This window comes from Phalaenopsis equestris, unplaced genomic scaffold (genome assembly GCF_001263595.1).
Source record: "Phalaenopsis equestris unplaced genomic scaffold, ASM126359v1 Scaffold000453, whole genome shotgun sequence".
Taxonomy (NCBI): Eukaryota; Viridiplantae; Streptophyta; class Magnoliopsida; order Asparagales; family Orchidaceae; genus Phalaenopsis; species Phalaenopsis equestris.
In genome coordinates, this window is record NW_018164894.1 from 57610 (window position 1) to 77158 (window position 19549).

A 19549-nucleotide genomic window follows, 5' to 3' on the forward strand; every position below is an offset into this window, starting at 1 on the left:
TTAATACACTTTACTTGAGTTCCACTTTACTTGAGTTCAATCTTTACTTTTATTTTCTCTTTGTTTGGCTAATTTATACACATATTTTTCACCCTCCTTAGTATCTACTATATTATGAAGATCATTAAAAGTAGAATTTTTAGCGTCACAGATTATTCTAGCGTCACAGATTATTCTTTTAGTCTTTTAAACTCCCTGCGGGGCCGTTTGATATTTTTCCCAGTCTCTAAGTTTTTACATTTAAACCAACTTTTATAACATAATTTCTTATATTTTATCTTTTCTTGCACATTATATGATACAATGAAAAAATATAAAATTAAGAAATAATTACATTAGAAGAATAGAAATGAGTCACACCTATTGAAGATAAGACCTTAGATTATGCGGGAAGATGCAGCAAAGAAAAAAAAAGATGCTCCAATAGATATGAACATTAGAAAAAATAAATTAAGAAAGGATTATATTAGAGCAACTGTGATTGTTTAACCTATTGAATATAAAAATGTGAAAAATAGATTAGGCTTTTTGGTTATATAGAACAAAATATAGAAGATGACATAATAATATAATTAGATCAATAATATTGCATAGAAATACAAAGAATAATGAATGAACTATAAATAACATTGATTTAGGCTGTGAAAAATTTTATACATAAGTGCTAATACCTTGTGTGGTACTAAATATAACACAATCGCAAATGAGGATTTATAAAGCCAACCTAAATAAGTGAAATAAAACTAAAGAGGATGACGATAATGGGATCCTAATTGGACAGATTGGAAAAAGATGCTATAAAAATTTGCCTTTGATGCTATAAAAATAGAAAAGAAAAAGAGATGACATTGCTTTTGGGCTCAGGAGATGCCTCTGTTTGTGTTGCGGTGTGGAGGCAAGCGACGACACTGTTTACACGTGCAAGATGCTTGGACGCCACCGCAGGTTACCTAGGATTGTATCGAGCCAAACTGAAGGAGAAGAGGAGGTTGCAACGTGCAAAGAAGGGACATGGCAGACATAGCCCTAATAGTTTGAGCGCCTTCAGTGTGAAGAAGGTGAATCAAGTGGCTCCAGTGAGTAGGAGAGAGTGGCTCCGTGTGGGAGGGGTGCGGGTCGAACCGAGTCTATTGTAATGGTTAGGACTTAATTTTTTTAGTTATTTTTCATATATTAAATTAATCTATATTTAAAGAATTAATATAGGATTTTGCGAATTAAAATAAAAAAAGTGAAAGTATAGACTTTTTAGACTTTAGATTTGAACGAGAAGAATAATGCTTGGTGTTTTATTTATATAATTTTTTTTATTTAACGTTATTAAGTTAAAATTTAAGTTTATGAATCAAAAAAAGTAATTAAAATAGGCAAGCAATTAAATTAGAGGATAAGGGATATCGTTAAAAGTGATTGCATAATAGAGGAAGAGATAGTGAGGTAATTTTAAGCGTAATTTTTATTTTGGGATGTTATACATTTAATTAAACATTATTAATTATTGTTTATGGTTTAATGTCAGAAATTAAGGGTTTTGATTAGAGGAGAACAATATTATTGTGGGAGGTGATCGAGAAAGGAGCAACGAAAGAAATTTATTTGAGGTAAGTTCTACTTATATGCTTTTAAATTTGGCAGATATGTTAATATCTAAAGTAATATGTAGTTGGGAAATACTTTAGGATTTTGATGAGAGAATAATTGAGAACTTGAAAGGACGATTGCAATAAATAATAAAATTTGCATTATGTTATGTTTAGCCTTTATAGACATTGAATAGAAGAGGACATCACAGATCAAATGGCTAAAAAAATTATCAAAAAAAAAGTAAAAGTGAGTGATTAATTTTTGTTTTCATTAAACTGAGTTTATTCTATTTTCAATTTTTTTTAATTATTAGTCTACAATAAAATTACTCTTATAATTGAAATAAGTTAAATGAAATGATATGTTTGTTTTATGATTTTAATTATTTTATTTTTTCCAATGCATTAATGAAAAAGAAATAAACTTATTATTTGAAAAAAACTAATTATAAATTAAATGAAAAATAAATGATTAAGTTTATCAGAAGCCACCACTTTAGGGTTCTAGTTGTCTATCAAACTCATGCGCGTTAAAAGAAAGAAATGAAAAAAAGTAGTATCTTTATGAAACAAAATGTAAATATTATATCTTGTTGATATAAAATGATAAAAAAAATGATAAAGATTGTATCTTTTTTTATACATTTTGATGGTGTTTCAGAGATGACTTCTAAAAGAAAACTAAAATAAAAAAAGATAATTGATTAAAATGAGTTAAAATGTAATTTCTTAAAATGATTAAATAAAAAATTTATAAAATGAAAAATGCATGATTTACCTTATAGATTAATCAGTATATTCGTTTGAGCATTCATGTTAGGTATTTACATAATAATTAAATGTAAAATAAAGTAAAAGTTATGCTCTAAGTTATTTTAAAGTTACCATTATATTTAACTGTTTTTTTAGAAAAAAAATTGCTAGGTTGAGATGATTAATATGACGAAGTTTGTTTATAGAAGGAGAGTGACTGTTGATGAAATGTAACAGACTATTTATTTTAAGTTGTTACTTTACAACAAACTAGATGACTTTATGTGTAAATTTAGAGTATGTTTGCTTATGTATTGTAGATTAGTGACTCTATAATTGAATGTTATTGTGGACAAAAATTAATATTTAAAAATATTTTTTTCACCATCCGACTATCTGTTCCTAGCTTGTTTAACTCTGAGTTTTCTGGTCGGGTCGTGGCATAAGTGGCCCTATTTTATCTCATTTGCTCAATCAATTCCAATCAGAGGCCATCAAACTTATGTGGACGAAACCCACACATGTTTAAGAGTACTGATCATGATAAAATGCTCTCATTAACAACTAAACCATAAGTCAAAACTCTTAATTTATCTTTTATCAAGTGGTTTTACAATCATAGTTTGAACTATTTATAAGAATGCTATCCTCGAATACGATTTTACTAAAAATCTTCTCTTGTAAAACGAATTGCTTATTTTGATCTACTTCATAGTCAAATAATCACCATTGTCCAAATCTTTCATTAAATAATTTTCTCCTTAACCAAATTCTAATATTATTTTTACAAGGCCTAGGTCCATCTTAAATAGTCTGCAATTATTATCATGAACAAGTCGAACAAATTTAGTCATGAAGACTTGAAGAACACAACTTTTACGTAAAAGAAAATTTGTTGAGATTTCTAACCCTATACTTTAATTTAATAATATTATCAGGCTTTTTTAAAAGCCACATGCTTTACATGTTTTCATTTTATGATTTGTTCTCAATTATTATCTATAGGCTTATATTATGTATATGTCCATTCTTATGTTTCTTTTAGAAATATATTTATTCATGAGAAAAGGTATAAATTTTATTTTGAAATGAACATAGAAGCCTACATATACTTGAATGGGATATTTGAAGGTCTTATTATTTATTGAAAATAAACTCTACTGATTATGTAAGTAATATTGTGTAATAAAGTCCTGCAAAATGTTGTCGAAAGAAGTATCACCGAAGCTGCGCTTGAAACCCTCAATTTTTCAATTGCATTATTTTGCCATTCATAATGCCGCTTTTATAACTAATCAGGATTTAATGGTATAGCTATTCATATTTTTAAAGTTTCTGACAATTAGTCATTGTATTATATCTTGATTAACGGGATGCTTAATAAGAAAAGAATAAAAATTATTTAGATGAACCAGAGAAAACGGTACATGTTGACCTCGCTTTCGGTCGAGACCTCGCTTTCGCACGCCCAAATCAGTCTGATCCAAGTTAGATCAAGCCGAAAACTATTTTTAGAAGCTTCTCGGGAATAATTAGAAAGTCAAACGGATGTCAAATATAACATGTTTATAGTCAAATCGAGTGTCACGGCAAGAGCATTAAATGAGCCCAAATCACTCAATTTTAACATCCTTAATGCAGTCAAAGTTCTAGGGAGCATTCCTATAGGACTGACGGCCTTAGGATTGATAGGGTTCGGACCGCGGCGCGTTTTTGTCCCAATCATCGACAAAGTACGACTTGATGGTCGAAGAGGTTGCCCAGATGATGAAACGAACTGCGCCGACGCGTCCGGAACGTCGATTTCGCTTAGGAGAGATATCTATTTTGATGTGGTTCCATGCACGCACAATTGAGGGATTTTGGATAATAAATATTATAAAAAAAGAATCCTGGCTTTTTTTTTTTGACTTAAATCCCTAATTCCCTAAATCTCTCCCTCACTCACGCCTCCTCCCCATTTTTTGTTCGCACGCCCAACAGTCGCTTCCCCTGTTGCGATGGGTTGCGATGAGACTCCCTTGCTGCTCCTTGCGTGGGCCCTGGGAGCCGCAAACAGTATGGTCGAGCCCCTGCGCTCGATCTCTGCAGGATTTTTTTCAATCATTGGCTTCTTCTTCCCATAGCATATATCAGAGCCCCTCTGTGAAGCTTCAAGGAGCTGAAAATTTGTTCTGGGGAGGAATTTTCTCTGCACTCTTCTTTCTTATTCTTTTTTTGGAGTTTCTAGTGCTCCAATTAGGTTCTTCTCACTGTTAGGAGGAAAGTTTGGCTAGAGAACATCTTTCTGTGGAGAACATCTTTCTGTGATTTCACCTGCCCTGTGCTTTACCTGTTTTCGGCCCTGCCCTGCGCTTTACCTGTTTTCGGTCCTGCTCTGTGCCTTGCCTGTACTCGACTCTGCTCTCTGCCGAGCCCCCTCTAGCTTGGTGTGGTGGATGGTATAGCATGCTTGCATGATATTACACTTATATTTCTGGAAATACTTGGTATTTAAGCATCTAGAAAAGAAAATGTGAGCATGTTTTAGGAATTGGACTTGACAACTTGCTTAGAATGGTGGAAATATGGCATGATATAAGTATTTCTCTTTTCTCTACTTGCTTGAGATGAAACTATGACATATTTATATTACTACGAATAGGAAGGTTGAAACATGGCCTTGAGGCAATGGTAGCTCCTCTTGCAAGTATGTTGGGATATGTATTATGAAGTTTTTCATTCATTCTTATCTAGCATGAGATATTGGAGAGTTTATTTGGCCTTTCATGCATGTTTGGGGCTTAGTTTTGGCTTCCTGTGGCTTTCCCTTACTCGAAATGCATGCTATGAGAATATTTATTTAATTTGGAAAGCTCTGTAACCTGTTTTGAGGGATTGGTCTAGCTCCTCGCAAAACATCCTTTTATTTAAATACCTGTTGGAAGTTGTTTCATGTTCGGAATACTGAAGTTGAGGGCCTAAATATACTATCTATGTTATTGTTCTTGCTTAAGGCATATATTGGCTCTATATCTTGATATTTCAAAAGCTCGTGAGCTGTTCCTTGGCTTTGAATGGTTCGGTTTTATCTTGAAATGACTGGAATTTTAATTTCTGCTAAAGATTGGATTTTAATCTATGCTCAGGCTTTGTCTTGGCCTTGAACGGCTCGGTTTTGGGATCTTTGTGGGCATTCGATTTTCATTGCAGGGGCATGGGATGTTAATTTTTGTTGAGGATAGGCTTTTGGTTTTGGTTAGAACGTCATACTAACTGTTTAAACTTCACGTATGAGCTGTGAAGGGTTTGTTTTTGGCTCTGTTTGGGGGCTCGGTTTGCTTGCTTTAGCTCCTATCCGAGAGCCCGTTTCTGGTGTTTATTCCTACCCCTGCTCTATAGCTGTGGGAGGGTTTGGTTTCATTTGCTTTGGCCCCTGCTGGGCTCGGTTTTGGCATCTTGTGAATGTCCTTTGGCTTAATCATACATATTGTGGAAAAGTTTATTTTGGATTTGGATTTCCATAGCTGTTCTTGTTTGAGACACATGGTCATCCTACATTTCGATGTCTTGAAGGCATAGAGATGTTGTCTAGTCCTTGTTGTGTGGGTGGGACCCTTAGTTGTGGCTCGGTTTTGCCTTGTCCTGCCCCTACCCGAGAGGTGGTTTGGGTTCTGATTTCTGTTGGCCTTAACTCCTACGGTTTGGAAGTTTATAAGGCTGCAGTTTGATGTTTGCTTGGTCCCTAGCCGTGGGTTTGTGATGTGGTTGAGTTAGCCACCCCCTTGGCCCTGCCCGTGAACTCACCATTGAGATTTGCTCCTCACAGTCCTTACTCGTGAGACTTATTGGAGTTTGTTTGGTGTGATTCAATCCTTCTCGTTGGGTTTAATGGCTTGAATGTTATTGATGAATCAAGTTTGTCATCCCAAGAAAAAAAAAAAAAAAATAACAACAAATCTCATTTATCCTCTTATGTATGCCGAAGGAATATAGTAGTCACTGGTGGTTCTTTTGGTTGCCTCAGTCGTGAGCTCCTTATGTCTTGGGTTGCTTCGGCCGTGAGTCTTACTTGTTGTGTCTTGGGTAGTCTTTGGTCGTGGGCTTTAGCAGCTATCATTTTGTTGCTTTGGCCGAAAGCCTTACCTGTTGTTCATCTCTTTGTAGTAGCCCCGGTCATGAGCATTTATTTGGTTTTATGGGAAGATTTTATGCTTATTTGATATGTGAGGCTATGGATTAATTTGGAAGTTGGAAGATTTTGATATCAACTTGGGCGTTTGGGAAGATTTGCAAGCTTTATTTGGGAGAGCATTTGGTTGATTTAATTAATCCTACGTCTTTGGGGTTTGAAAAATCAGCGCGAAGTGGCATTTTTTGTTTGTTAAGAAAGACTTTGGGTTAAGAAAGACTTTGGGCCCTACTTTTACAGGTCTTTTCGATAGGAGTTTTTGAGAACTGATCTATTCTCCTTTTCGATGTTTTAGATGGATCAATATCTCCTCTCTCTCACCCCATTTTGTTTTTTTCTTTCCTTACTTCTTGTTTCGGTTTTCGATGCTTATGTCCGACGCATAATTGTCCACATATAGCCTTTTGCTATACGTGAAATCATCAAGCAAGATCGCAAGTAGTTTGTTTTGAGGCGTAGGGTGGTGATGATAAAGGCACACCGAAGATAGAGCGGGAAGATGCCCTATCTTATAACATCAAGATCCAGGTATTTGATGAACAATATGATAACGGTATCTTTCACCGACATAAGTCTAGCGGGAGTTGACTCGAACCTCCTTAGATAGTTGGCAGTCTCATGCCCGACAGCGTAATTGACTTGTGGACAATAAGTGGACAATAAAAAAAAAAATTGTTAAAACTTATTTCAAAAAAAAAATAAAAAAATATTTTTCGCTATAAAATGAAATTTAATAATCTTTTTTTTTTTTTAAAACCTATGTGCATGTCAAAAAAAAAACATAAATTTTAAAATAAATTTTTAAAAATTGATTGTCCACCTAACGAATACCTGTTTAGGCTGGGAAGTAGCCCTCTAGGTGAGGTTCAGGACACACTTCTAGACGAGTGGCAGAATCTATACATTCGGGTGACCGAGTAGCCTTCGTGGACCCTCGAGTACATATGCATATATTTGAGCCTAGCCCTACACAAGTGCTTGTGGTCCCCCTTACTTGAACTTTTTGTTTTATCGAAGCTTTGGACAAAGCACTCGTGTTTCTTTTCTTTTCTTCAAGATTTCTCCGAGATTTTTGAAGATATTTACTCGAGTCTTTTCTCGTTGATTTTCTCGAGTTTTCGGTCATGAGTCGTCGTTACACTCTTTTTCGGATTTCCCGGATGGCTTTCCTTCCAGACTTCACTTTTGCAATATATTTCAGCTTGCTATATTTAAGAAACAATGGATCCCACGGGCGTACAGGTTCGTTTTACATTTACAGAATATTATACTATTCTTGTTTATACCTGCTGCTACCCTGTACAACAAGTTATTTTATTCCTGTTTATACCTGCTACTATTCTGTAAAGCATGTTATACTGTTCCTTTTACTGTACTTGTCACCACTCTATATAGCATGTTATACTGTTCCTTCTACTATACATGCTACTGTCATGTATGGCATGTACACTGTTTCTTTTATTGTGTTTTCTACTACTTGCCCTGTACTGCACATTTTATATTACATAGCCTTAAGCATGCCTCCTTTCCATATAAAATGTTTAGAGGACTATTACCATAGGATCGTTTGATTTGACATTATAACTGGACACCCTAGAAAACTTAAACTAGTCACGACAAGAAGCTTGGAGTTAACGCGGTGGGCAGCACGACCATCTTCAACAGTAGAACATGTCTTCCCCAGCTAAATCATTCCTTTCTTAGAATTTAAAATAACAATCCATAGGATTTCGAGGTTGTTCGCCTAGCGCAACATAAATCCTCAACATTTTCGTTAGGTATTCGTACGGCTCTGTTGTACGATCTAAACCCTAACTCGTTTTAGGATTCTGAGGTTGTTGTTCGTTACGACCTAAATCCTCACATCTTTCAGGTTATTTGTGTGATCGTTTCACACGAGTGTAAGCCCTAATTAAATAAAACTGGCAGGATAAAACACTTGAATAATTCTACTCGAAACTGAAGTCAAACCATAGGATAGACTGGGAAATCACTGAGGATCTCCTCTGGATCTGTGACATCCCCTAGTTCTTCTTCCTTTGGATCCTTTAATAAATGTCCCAAGTTTGAACCATTCCCTTTTGCACACCTCTTTGGCTGATTTTGTTGAAAAGTCATATCCTTTTGAAGTCCTTAAAGATAATTTTTTCTGATTTTTATTGAGAGTATTTTTAAATGATTTCGATCACTTAAGATGTAATTAATTATAGGAGCTTGCCCTTATAGGATGTTTTTCCGAACCCAGCTTAAAATATACCCTATTTAATTTTTCATATTAAATAGGGGAATTTGTCGGCAAATAAAAATGTTTCGCAGATCAAACGGACGTCATATATATCTTGGTTTATCTGATCGAGTCTCATCCTCAAGTCTTGTGATTATCTCTCGGGATAGATACAGGGTTTGAGGTAAAGCGCTTTTTCATTTAAACTATGATGGGTCAGTTTGATTTTCATATTTTGATTTTCATATTTGATTTTAAACATAAATTTATATGTAAATTAAAACGTCCTTCCGAGGCGGGCGACGGAATTTCGATTCCGGTAGCCGACAGCTTTTCACGGGCGACTCCACTCCTAAACCAACACCCCTTTTTCCCCGCCGACAGTACATTAACAGGAGTGTTCTATGTTCTAGTTTCTCTCCTCTTTGCCCGCCTTTGTAGAGGATTTCAGGCCATTTTCATCAGCGCTTAGGAAGAGCCTACCACAATCATCAGCAGTTTTGGAATTTGTGCCAAAAAAAAAAAACATTTATGCAAAAAACCATTGCAGTCATTATTTGTTCAGGCGTTTATAAATTGTCTTGCAACCTATTGTATGGCCAGAAGAGGTTTTGTATGCCAGAATATTGGCAAAATAAATGATCATAAAGTTTGCCAATGCTTGAATATTATCTATATTAAAATAGTTATATATTCTTGATAGTACAAGACCCATAATATTCATAACTCACTGAAAGCGTTTAGGATTCTAATCCATCAAACAAAGGTGCATCAGCTTGAAGGAACCAAAATTTTTAACCTTCACTTAATTCCGACTAAAATTGCAATTTTAAATCTAGATAGAAAAGCAGTTTTGGCTATTTGAACCAGTAAATCCTCAACTTAGTTATCAAATTAGGATTTTCTAACAAGTAGATTCCACAAACAGTGGCAATTTTACATGATATATGAAGTGGACTATTTGGACCAGTAAATCCTCAACTTAGGTATCAAATTTGGATTTTCTAACAAGTAGATTCCACAAACAGTGGCAATTTTACATGATATATGAAGTGGAATTGAAATTTACATGTTTGAAATGTTTATAATACTTCATCAACATACTTGCTTAGCCCAATGATGGTTACTTTGCAGAACAAAACTATAAATGAAACAGCAGCAATACAAAGTGCAATTGAGGGCCAAGCAATGCATTTATTCAAATAATGGAAGAATCAAACAGACTGCTTTAAATGGATGAAAGCGTAAAAAAAAAAAAGATCAAAGTTATGATGTAATTCAGAAATAACTTACGCCTAATATTGATTCTGCATTTTCATCTGACCGAAAAAAGAAATAGCAGTGCAATAAAGGTAGAGAGCCTTTCCAGTATCTTTGTTGGAGGAGATCCCTAAAAACATCTGATACATCATGTACCCAGATCAATAAATAGAAGGGTAAATATAAACATAAAAAATGAGAGAAAATCTCTTAGTAATGTGATTATTATAATTTAGTGGTAGATTAATGTGTTAATTAGTTTTTTATGTTTAAAATATTATAGACTCTTTATTTATTCTAGCATTGTGTGTGAACAATATAACATTGATATTGACAAAATACTACCTAATGATTAATAATGCTAATGTTGGTGTATTGTTGAAAATAAAATAAACTTGATAAAATATGAAAATATAATGGTAATTAAACTAAAAATTTTTTTGTTGGTCCTTAAGCTTTTTATGTGTTACATTCATATAATGTTTAATTTTATGATACTTTAAAATAAAATGCAGATATTAGATGTTTTGAGGCAAGTTTTATATTAACAATTCAGAAAAAGAAAATTATGCATGCGATGAGTCATGTCCAAATTTTAACAGTTAAAATGGATAGAGATTATTCAAATAATGTGTAAAAAGTCAAAAATACCTCATGCAGCACTTATAAGAAATGAATTAAAAATAAGGAATGAATCAAAAAAGGGAATTCATAAAGTCAAACCAAAAAAATTGAGATAAGATTGATGAATAAAAAAATATAGCTATGAAGCCAAAAAGGAAAACATATTAAAAAAAAGGTTTATCATTCCATTGCATTTTTGTATCACTCGTAATTGCCTTTAAAAAATCTTCAAGTCTAAATTATATCAACTATACTCATAACAGAATCACTCTAGTTTTCAATTATCCTAGATTTGTCTGTACTTTTCCGTGTCACTAGGAGAGAGCCCGTTATTAAAATCAAAAGCAAGGTTCATGTTGTAAGCTACACAACACGAAAAGAATCCGTAAGGATTTATTTCATCGGGAAAATAAAGCTTTTCCCAAATTGAAACAAAATTTGATTTTCATCGCTGCACTTGCAAAATCTCTCTTAAACCTAAAACATTGAAGGAGTTGAAAGGCCACCCATGTTGTTTTCGTCTTCTCTGCAGGAAAACATTGTTGAACATATCAAAAACATTAGGGACCTCTTCTAAGAAAAGAATGAATAGAAATGAGAAAAAATTATGATTTCTGTTGAAATTAAGAGTAATGCAGAATATTTTTATTGATATGAAAATGGGTATAAATAACCCTTAAATGAATCCTAGAATATGAAAGACAATAAAAAAGAAATAACATGAAAGGAAAAATATAACACCTAATATCCTCATTTAATCAATTTATATTAACTATTTGAAGATAAAGGTAACACCATAAAATAGGAAAGCCAAAAATAGGAAAAGAAATAAATCCAATCTAAGAAAATAAATCTAAAATAGTAAAGGAAATATAATTATATTAGTAAATAAATCTAATCATCATAACTTCTAACAGGAATAAATTATTTCCTAATACAATTTCTAACACTCCCCCTTAGATTCAAACATGATTAAAAATCTTGTTCAATTTGGATTTGAAACATCAAACAATGGGCGAGGAAGATTCTGTTAAGTAGAACTTGAAGTCTTCATCCCGCACTACGGTTGCCTTTGACTGCAGTTCCAACAGTGTCTGTAAGTAGACAAAAAAATCCTACAGGTAATACTACAAAGAAATTTGTAGAGAAGTAGACAATTTGTACGAAAAGCTGACTTCTAATTGACAATGGTTCTCTTTGATTGTAGGTCCTGCAGCATTTTTAGGTAGGCAGAAGGCTCCTACAGATAATTCTGCAAGGAAGTTTGTAGGGAAGTAAACAACCTGCAGAAAAAACTGACTTCCACTTGACTGTATTTGTCTTTAACTGCAGTTCCTGCAATTTCTATAGGTAGGCGGAAGGCTCCTACAAGTAATATTGCAGGGGAGTTTAAAGGAAAGTAGCCCATCTTTAGAAAAAGATGCAGGGTATGACCAACAGAAAAAAGAAAAAGGAAAAAGCCTTTGAGGGGGCATGCTGTAGGAAAAGGCTCCAAATGAGGGCTTGCTATAAAAAAAATTTCAGAGGGCCTGTCGCACGGTCGCTGTACGAAAGGCTCCAGAAAGGCTCCGAGGAGGGTCTACTGCAGAAAAGGCTCTGAAAAGGCTCCAAAGGAGGGCCTGCTGCAGGAAAAGCTTCAGAGAGTCTGTTGCAGAAAAGGGATCCGGAGGAGGGCCTGCTGCAAAAAAAAATCCGGTGTACGAAAAACTTTGGAGGCCTGCAGGTAAAAAGGAGGAACATCTGCAGGGAAAGCTACATGGTATGACCAGAATTTCATTTGTGTCGTTGCTTATGGTAAGCCTCATGATTCTGGAGCCTCGCGAAGCACCCTGAAATCATTCAACAAGATAAAATTCCATCCACACAAGTGGGCACGAACAACAATATACATATCCTGGACAGTTGTTCTGTGAAGCCAGTCTCCACAGTGCTTCAATACCTTAATTCTCCAAACACCTGCGGTTCCATTGAACCCAAAAAGGTTGAAGAAAACCCCATTGACTTGCTGCTCCACTTCAAAATGGAAGCACATATTTATAAATTGAAATCAAGTTAACAAGTTCTCATCATTATTTGCAAAGCTCCATGTTGCCTAAACCAGAGAAAAATGTGGATTTTCATTAATGAAGTGAGGAATTGCTTTCTTAAGAAATTTTAGGCTTGGTTGCATTAAACATAGCCACAAACTTGTAGTTCTTGACATAGTCAAACTCATGGCAGATTTGAGATTTCCTGCCATAAATCTCGATCGAAATAAACAGTGCTTTTAGATAATATTTATTCTTCTTTGATTCCATTTGGAAACCTCAGCTTGAATTAAGAGATGGATTCTCTCATCATCTGAGTCGTCCAAAACTTGGATCAAGATCCCTATTGTTTGGCCAATCAAGTTGACAGGCATCAGAAATCGATTGCTCATATCTTCTAACATTTGTTATGTGTCGTTCATTATGTCCCTCTTTAATGGCTTCTTGGCACCAGAGTTTTTCCCCATTCTTTTGCCACATCTCATGAGTAGACTGTCACTAAAAAAGCTGGTCGGACATTAAAACCAGAAGTGTTGGATGCGATTAAGATAGATACAAAGAGCCATACTTTTGAAGTTCGTAGAAGAGCATTGGATGACAAGCTTGTAGAGAAAAGCAAATCGAAAGAGAAAGAAGTGAGTTATGTCCCAGCTAAGAAGGACAAGAAGATTTATAGGGAAGTGCTTGTTGTTATCTTCCTTCTTGTAGAGGAATTTCATCGTTGACAGGAAGGAGATTAGAACGCGGCGAAAAGACTGCAGGAAGATGACTCCAGTTAGGAAGCCTGCAGGGATTTGCAGCCTGCAGGAAGTTTTCCACCCCACGGAGAGAATTTTTGATTGCTAGGGACTGCAGGGAGAGAAAGTTTCCCTTCGAAAAACTGAAAAGAGGAGTGGGAGAAAGGGCCTGCACCACGATAAAGATTGCCGACTGCAGGGAATAGGAAGTTTCCGGCAGTAGGAGACGCTGAGCTTGTTTCAAATCTCTGATGCCATGTTAAAATTTAGAATAAAACAGAATATTTTTATTGATATGCGACCTAGACATGAATCCTAGAATAAGAAAGACAATAAAAAAGAAAAAACAGGAAATGAAAGATATAACACCCAATATCTCAAATTAATCAATTCATATTAACTGTTTTGAGATAAAGGAAATAACATAAAATAAGAAAGTCTAAAATAGAACATGAAATAAATCCAATATAAAAAAATAAATTTAAATAGGAAAAGAAATAAAGTTATATTAGAAAATAAATATAATCCTCATAACTTTTAAAACAGCAACAACAACAACAAAAACAAAACGTAGGGTGGCTACATGAATCTTTTTTCTCCACTGAGTCCTATTTAGCGTCATATTTTCATTTAGTTCTAATAAATTAAGATCATTTTTTATACAACAAGCCCAAGACTTCTTAGCTCTACCTCTGCCTTTCTTAACACAAGTTGAATCTAAAACATCTACACTCCTGATTGGATAATCAAATTGTCGACGTTTAATGTGACCAAACCATCTAAAACGACTCTCTCTAATTTTGTCTTTCACCAGAACTACACCAACCCTATCACGGATATATTCATTTCACATTTTGTCTCTAAGTGTAAAGCCACTCATCCACCTAATCATTCTCATCTCGGCAACACTTAACTTAGAATTACGCTTCTCTTTTAAAGGCCAACATTCAGCACCATAGAGCATTGTAGGTCTCACCACATCTTATAAAATTTTCATTTCAGTTTAAGTGGTACTTTTCAATCACAAAAAAAGCTCGAATCATTCCTCCACTTCAACCAACCAACTTGAATTCTACTGTTAACATCCCCATCCATATCACCATCACTTTGAACAAAAGACCCGAGAAATCTAAATCGTTCACACCTTCTAATAATTTGATCACCCAAAGTTACATTTTTGTCACTAGAGCTACCACTACTAAAATTACATTCCATATATTCAGTTTTAGTTCTACTCAAATGAAGGCCTTCAGACTCCAATGTAGACCAACCAACTTGAATTCTACTATTAACATCTCCATCCATATCACCATCACTTTGAACAACAGACCCGAGATATCAAAATCGTTCACACCTTCTAATAATTTGATCACCCAAAGTTACACTTCTGTCACTATAGCTACTACTACTAAAATTACATTCTATATATTCAGTTTTATTTCTACTCAAATGAAGGCCTTCAGACTCCAATGTAGACCTCCATAATTCAAGTTTTTCCTAAGCTTTTTCCCCCGTCTTATCCACGAGAAGGATATCGCCAACAAAAAGCATACACCAAGGTACATCCTCCTGTAAATATCCAGTAAAACCATCCATAATTAAAGCAAAAAGATAGGGGATTAAAGTCGATCCCTGATGTAATCCAACAAAAATAGGAAAATATTTGGTCAATCCCCCTTCAGTTCGAACACAAGAAACAGCTCTAATATACATATCTTTAATGAATTGAATATAAGTTATATCAACACCTTTCTTCTCAAGAACTCTCCAAAGGATATCTCTTGGAACCTTATCATAAGTTTTTTCTAAATCAATAAAAATCAAATGTAGAGATCCTCCTTATTATCTCTGAACTTCTCCATCAAACCTCTCAATAAATGTATAGCTTCCATAGAAGACCTGCCCAACATAAATCCAAATTTATTATGAGAAATTGTTCTAATGTCTTAACCTATGTTCAATTACCCTCTCATAATTTTAAAATAAGACGCATCAACTTAATTCCATGATAGTTTGCATGCTCTTTTGCATCCCCTTTATTCTTAAAAATGGGGACCAAAATACTCTCACTCTACTCCTCAAACATCTTTTTAGTTTTTAAAATAATATTAAAAAGCTTAGTAAGCCAAGAAACTCCCAAATCTCCTAAACATTTCCACACTTCAATTGGGATATCATCGCGTCCTACATACTTTCCACCCTTGGTATTCTTTAAAGCCTCATCAACTTCTATTTTCCTAATGAGACGGTAAAAATGAAATGTGTTCTTATTATTAACGATATTAAGATTACTAAGTTTGATTGTATTTTTAGAAACTTTATTAAAAATTTATCAAAATAACTCACTCACCTATGTTGAATACCTTTTTCTAAGAAAAGAACTTTTTGATTTTCATCTTTAATACACTTGAGTTAAATCTTTACTTTTTCTTTTTACTTTGTTTGGCTAGTTTATACATAAATTTTTCACCCTCCTTAAAATCTAATCTATTATGAAGATCACTAAAAGCAGAATTTTTAGCGTCACAAATTATTCTTTTAAACTCACTGCTGATCGTTTAATATTTTTACCAATTCTCCAATCCTTTGCATTTAAACCAATTTTCATAACAAAACTTCTTATATTTTATCTTTTCTTATACATTATTATTCCACCACCAACTATTTTTATTTATAGAAACTTTTTCTTTTGATCCTCCAAGTACATCTTTTGCTTACATCTTTTGCTACTTGAACATCTTTTGCTACTTGATTAATAGTGTTTGTTATTTTATCCCACATAGCATTTGTTTCTTCATGAACATCACAAATTTTGAGTTCTTTGAATTTTACTCATAAAAATAATTTTATTTGTCTTTTATGTTCCCCATCTAATTCTACGATGAGTCCTAATATTCTTTATTTTACAACTCTTCATCATAAAATCTAAAACCAATAATCGATATTGGGTACTTAAATCCTCACTTGGAATGACCTTATAATCTTTATATCTCGACGATCTTTTCTTCTCATAAGAAAATATCAATTTGTGATTTATTAGATTCGTAATAAGATGCACATCTCTTTCCTTGAATAAAGTATAAGTAATAACAAAATCATATGCTAAATTAATATCTAAAATGACTCTACCTCCTTCATTAGTCACTCCAAAACCGTAGCCACCATGAATATTTATGAAATCTTCTACCACTCTACCGACATGTCCATTTAAATCTCCGCAACTAAAATTATTTCTTTAAGAGGTATCATTTGTATTGTCTTCTAAATCATTTCAAAATTTATCTTTAGATCTTATATCTAAATCTACTTGAGGAGCATAAACACTTGTAATATTAAAAATCTTAGTATCAATAATAATCTTAAATGTTATAATTCTATCTCCAACTCTATTAACTTTTACAACATTCTTTCAAACTCTTATCTATAATTACACCTGCACCATTTCTAGTATGACTCTCCATTTCTAGTATGACTCTTACCCTCTTACCAGAATACCAAAGCTTAAAACCTAAGTTATCAATCTCCTTACCCTTTTCTCCAACCCATTTAGTTTCTTGAATACATATGATTTAATCTTTCTATGAATCATAATATCAAGTAACTTCATTAACTTATCATTGAGAGTGTCTATATTCCAAGATCTTATTCTAATATTAGTTTCATTCGTTTCATGGACTAAATCCGCATCCGTCAATGATGTAGGAACTCTTGCTTATTTGACACTACAGTCAGGCGCTGGTGTAGCGGCGTTAAACACTTTTCAACTTCTAACATGAATAAATTATTTTCTAGTAAAACTTCTAACAATTTGATTGAAGGCTATTTTTAGCTTTAAAATAACCTACGTTCAACAATGATTCACATGTAAGATCATGAGACCTTACTTAATGGATACTACTATAAAATATTAAATAATAGGTGTCATTTAAAGATCGCAACTAAGTTAAGGGTTTTAGAAAGGGGGTCACTGTGAAATGAACTCATGAACTTTTGCGCAAGCTATCCTAACTTCTATAAGGAACTATAAATTGCCCGGGAGATATAAGTTAATTTTTAAACAAAAAAAAAGTTACTAAAACTAAGTTGATTGTTTAGAATGAAATATGCTAAGATGGATATATGGTAAAACTGAAGAAAAATAAATAACAAAAAATCAATAACTAAAGGTAGTTGAAAATTGAATAAGGTGGTTTGGGCATGTGCGAATGAGTAAAAAAGATATAAACAAAATTAATGTCAAAAGATTAGGAATAATACAATACCAAATGTGACGAGGCTAGAAGTTCAAAAAAAGATTCATGTAAAATAGTCAAGAAGTCATGTATCACTCAACAAGAATAAATACAGAATATTGATTAATAGTGCAGGCCCCAAAAGTTGATAATAGGGGTCGTTTGGTTTGCTAAAAATGAAATGCAATGTAAAATATTTGCAGAGTACTATGATTACAATGTATTTGAAATATTTGTGAGTTGTTTGGTTCACTATAAAATAAACATAGGACTTTATATTTTTGGGGTTTTTATATATGGAGGCCCCCAAATAATGCATATTACATGTGAAGGTTCGGAAAAATTAAATTTACAAGCTAAGGTCTTCTGTTACGGCTTTGTTACTGCTTCAGCTCTGCGACGAGCTCCTCAGCACCGTTGTCATTGCTGACAATAGCGAAGAGGAAAAAGTGGGGATTTATAGCGTTAAACAAAGAGGAGACAAGTGGAAGAATGAACAGGGAAATTGGGCATGAACTCACAGGAAATCGTAATTGTGTGCTGGATCAAGTGAATGGATGCGTCTAAAACAAAGATGTGGAGAAGTGGAAGCAAAATAGCAAGAATTTCGTCTTTGTCATGCGAACAGGAAGAAGTGAAAAGGATGAATTTTGCGTTTGGTTTCAGCGTAGGAAAATATCGAATTGGGGCTTTGGTGCAAGGAAGAAGCAGAGGGTTTAAGAGGTCTCTGTATGGGTCCTAGTGGCTCCAATAACAATGGTATCGCGATGACGGGGCTTCGACTGGTGTGGCGCCGGGAGTGGGATCGTAGAACTTGGTTTTCGTCTGTCGCCAACAAAGACAGCGGCGCAGAGGAACACCTTGCAGAGGCGAAGCCATAACAGAAGACCTTAACTGGTAAATTTAATTTTTTGGGACCTTCACATGCAATAAGCATTATTAGGAGAATTCTATATGTAAAAACTTCTATATTTTTTTCTTTAGTTTGAAGTAGAATAAAAACAATGTATTTACTTAAGCAAAGGGTGGCGTGCGGCAGTCAAAAACGGGCGACGAGAGCGACGGCAGCGGCTGCGAGGGGCATAAGTAGGGGGCGATGGCAGACGACGATGAGCAGCGAGTGGGCGACGATGAGCAGCGAGTGGGCGACGACGAGCGGCAGGCATCGCGCGGCAAGCATGAGACGGGTGGTCGGCGGATGGCAAGCAAGCAGGCTGTGGGCGGATGGCAGCAAGCAGGTGGCGGGCGGTGGCAACGGTGAACGCCGACGGGCTACGGCAATGGCGGCGGGCGATGACGGCGTGGGTGGTAGCGACAGCGGCGGGCGGCGGACTATTGCAACTTGCCTATAACATTTTACATGAATGACATAATTCAAATTCGATCGAATTCTAAATTCATTCAAAATGAATTACGGTGAAAACTTCAAATTCACTTAAATTTTATCTTGTATTTGTAATTTTTTATATCAAGTACATAATTTTCCCAAATCCTACAATAAAATCACAGTACAACACTAATTCGCTCAACCAAACGGCTGCATAATGATTTTGATGATCAATTGTCCAACCTATCATTTTAAAAAATAGAAAACATTGTTGGAAAAAAGCAATGCATTGGATGTTTATGTTCAACGCCAAAAAACAAAGAAATCATATCAAAAGTTTGCAAAATAGTTTCAGAACCCTCGGCAGCTATCACTTCTAATTAACACTAATTCATTTACATGTGCTTTCAATCATAAATTTACCTGCATGCTAGTACTAAATAACGATCACGTTTATCTCCACTGTAATCCTCTTCTGCCAAAATTTAGGCTCATCATTGACAGTTCACCTAAACATGGTGTAGATAAATAAAATAATAATAGAAAAAATTCTCAAGAATTTATTTATATTCCTTTGTCAAGATATATATATATATATATATATGTATATA

The 19549-nt window shown here is 34.3% G+C and overlaps 1 protein-coding gene across 7 annotated transcripts in view; it reads right to left on the reverse strand.

Annotated features, from left to right (window-relative positions):
• Nucleotides 1-19549, reverse strand: part of LOC110027841 (tRNA (guanine(37)-N1)-methyltransferase 1) — a 75935-nt gene that overhangs the window by 27051 nt on the left and 29335 nt on the right. For all 7 annotated transcript variants that reach the window (XM_020729444.1, XM_020729446.1, XM_020729445.1 and 4 more), the window contains one exon: nt 10025-10131. In XM_020729444.1, coding sequence (XP_020585103.1) covers nt 10025-10131 — 107 coding nt within the window. The remainder of the gene's footprint in view (nt 1-10024; nt 10132-19549) is intronic.